Raw genomic sequence first — 1,371 nt, 5'->3', positions numbered from 1 at the left:
TTTTTTTTTTTTTTTTTTCCCTTCTTTCCTCCAGCAAAAGTCATCAGGTTCCGTCAATTGCTGGCCCTTTTACCTCAAGGAACCGACTCAACTGCTGTTATCCGATGCCTTCAGCAAGTTGCTGTACTTGTTCAAGGTTGTTGGGTCGTGAAAAGGTATTTGCCACTGTTTTTGATTTTTTTTTTTGTCTCTTCTTTTCATTATCATATTTCTGTTTCAATTTATTTTGAATCTAATGAAGTATTTAGTATAATAATTTTGTCAGTTGATGTTTGGAACATAAATTAACTTGAAATTCTGATTTCTTTATTGCCCACAAGGGGCTAAACATAGAGGGGACAAACAAGGACAGACAAAGGGATTAAGTCGATTACATCGACCCCAGTGCATAACTGGTACTTAATTTATCGACCCCGAAAGGATGAAAGGCAAAGTCGACCTCGGCGGAATTTGAACTCAGAACGCAACGGCAGATGAAATACTGATAAGCATTTCGCCCGGCGTGCTAACGTTTCTGCCAGCTCGCCACCTTGAAATTCTGACAGTGTTTTTAACTGAGATAACTTTAAAACAGGGAGTTTGTATCATAAAATCAGGGGTGGCCTCATGTGGAGGTTGGTGTCATAAGGATTAAATAGCAGAAAAAAATCCATGACAACTGTTAAAGCTTTAAATGATTCCATCCAAAGCATTAGAATTATTTCATTTACTTCACAGCAGTGACTGGCAGAATCGTTAGCATGCGAGACTAAATGCTTAGTGGCATTTCATCCATCTGTACATTGAATGGTCAGCTTAACATTTCATCCTTCCAGGGTCAATAAAATAGTTCAAGTTGAGCACTGGAGTCGATGCAACTGACTGGCCCCTCTCTTGACAAAATTTCAGGCCTTGTACCAATAGTAGAAAGGATTATTTGCTTCATCAATATCTATAAAACACAAGATGTTTGTGTGTGTGTGTACGTGATGTGGGTTATGCACGTCCACAAATTAGCACGCATGTCGCTCCAATTTTAGGAGGACATTGTTCATGACCCTATCTGTGTTTTTGTCAACTTTTTCTCAAAGAGGCACCTGCGTATAGCTGTAAAAATCGATAAACTTTTACCAATTTTGAAGTTTGTTGACATGGCGAAGTCAAATCTGTGCGTACGCGCGTGAAAGAGAGAGAGAAAGAAAGGGAGAAAGAAAGAAATAGTGTGTTTGTGACAAGGGGAGAAAAAGTGTTTGCCAAGCGTCTAAAAAAAAAAAAATGAAAAAGTGGAAGAGGGAGACAAAGCGTATTACGAAAGAAAATGTAGCTAAGGAAGACAGAGTAAAATGCATTTGTTTTCTTAAACATGAGATATAGTTTCAAATATAAGATGTT

The 1,371-nt window shown here is 38.1% G+C and overlaps 1 protein-coding gene across 3 annotated transcripts in view; it reads left to right on the top strand.

Annotated features, from left to right (window-relative positions):
* The window catches only part of LOC106874179 (DNA-directed RNA polymerase III subunit RPC5), a 32,155-nt gene that overhangs the window by 14,744 nt on the left and 16,040 nt on the right, over nucleotides 1–1,371 (top strand). For all 3 annotated transcript variants that reach the window (XM_014921836.2, XM_052975778.1, XM_052975777.1), the window contains exon 10: nucleotides 35–155. In XM_014921836.2, coding sequence (XP_014777322.2) covers nucleotides 35–155 — 121 coding nt within the window. The remainder of the gene's footprint in view (nucleotides 1–34; nucleotides 156–1,371) is intronic.

This window comes from Octopus bimaculoides, chromosome 22, assembly GCF_001194135.2.
Source record: "Octopus bimaculoides isolate UCB-OBI-ISO-001 chromosome 22, ASM119413v2, whole genome shotgun sequence".
In the NCBI taxonomy this organism is placed as follows: domain Eukaryota; kingdom Metazoa; phylum Mollusca; class Cephalopoda; order Octopoda; family Octopodidae; genus Octopus; species Octopus bimaculoides.
The sequence above is the reverse complement of the archived record's forward strand: the minus strand, read 5'-3'. Positions and strand labels throughout refer to the sequence as shown.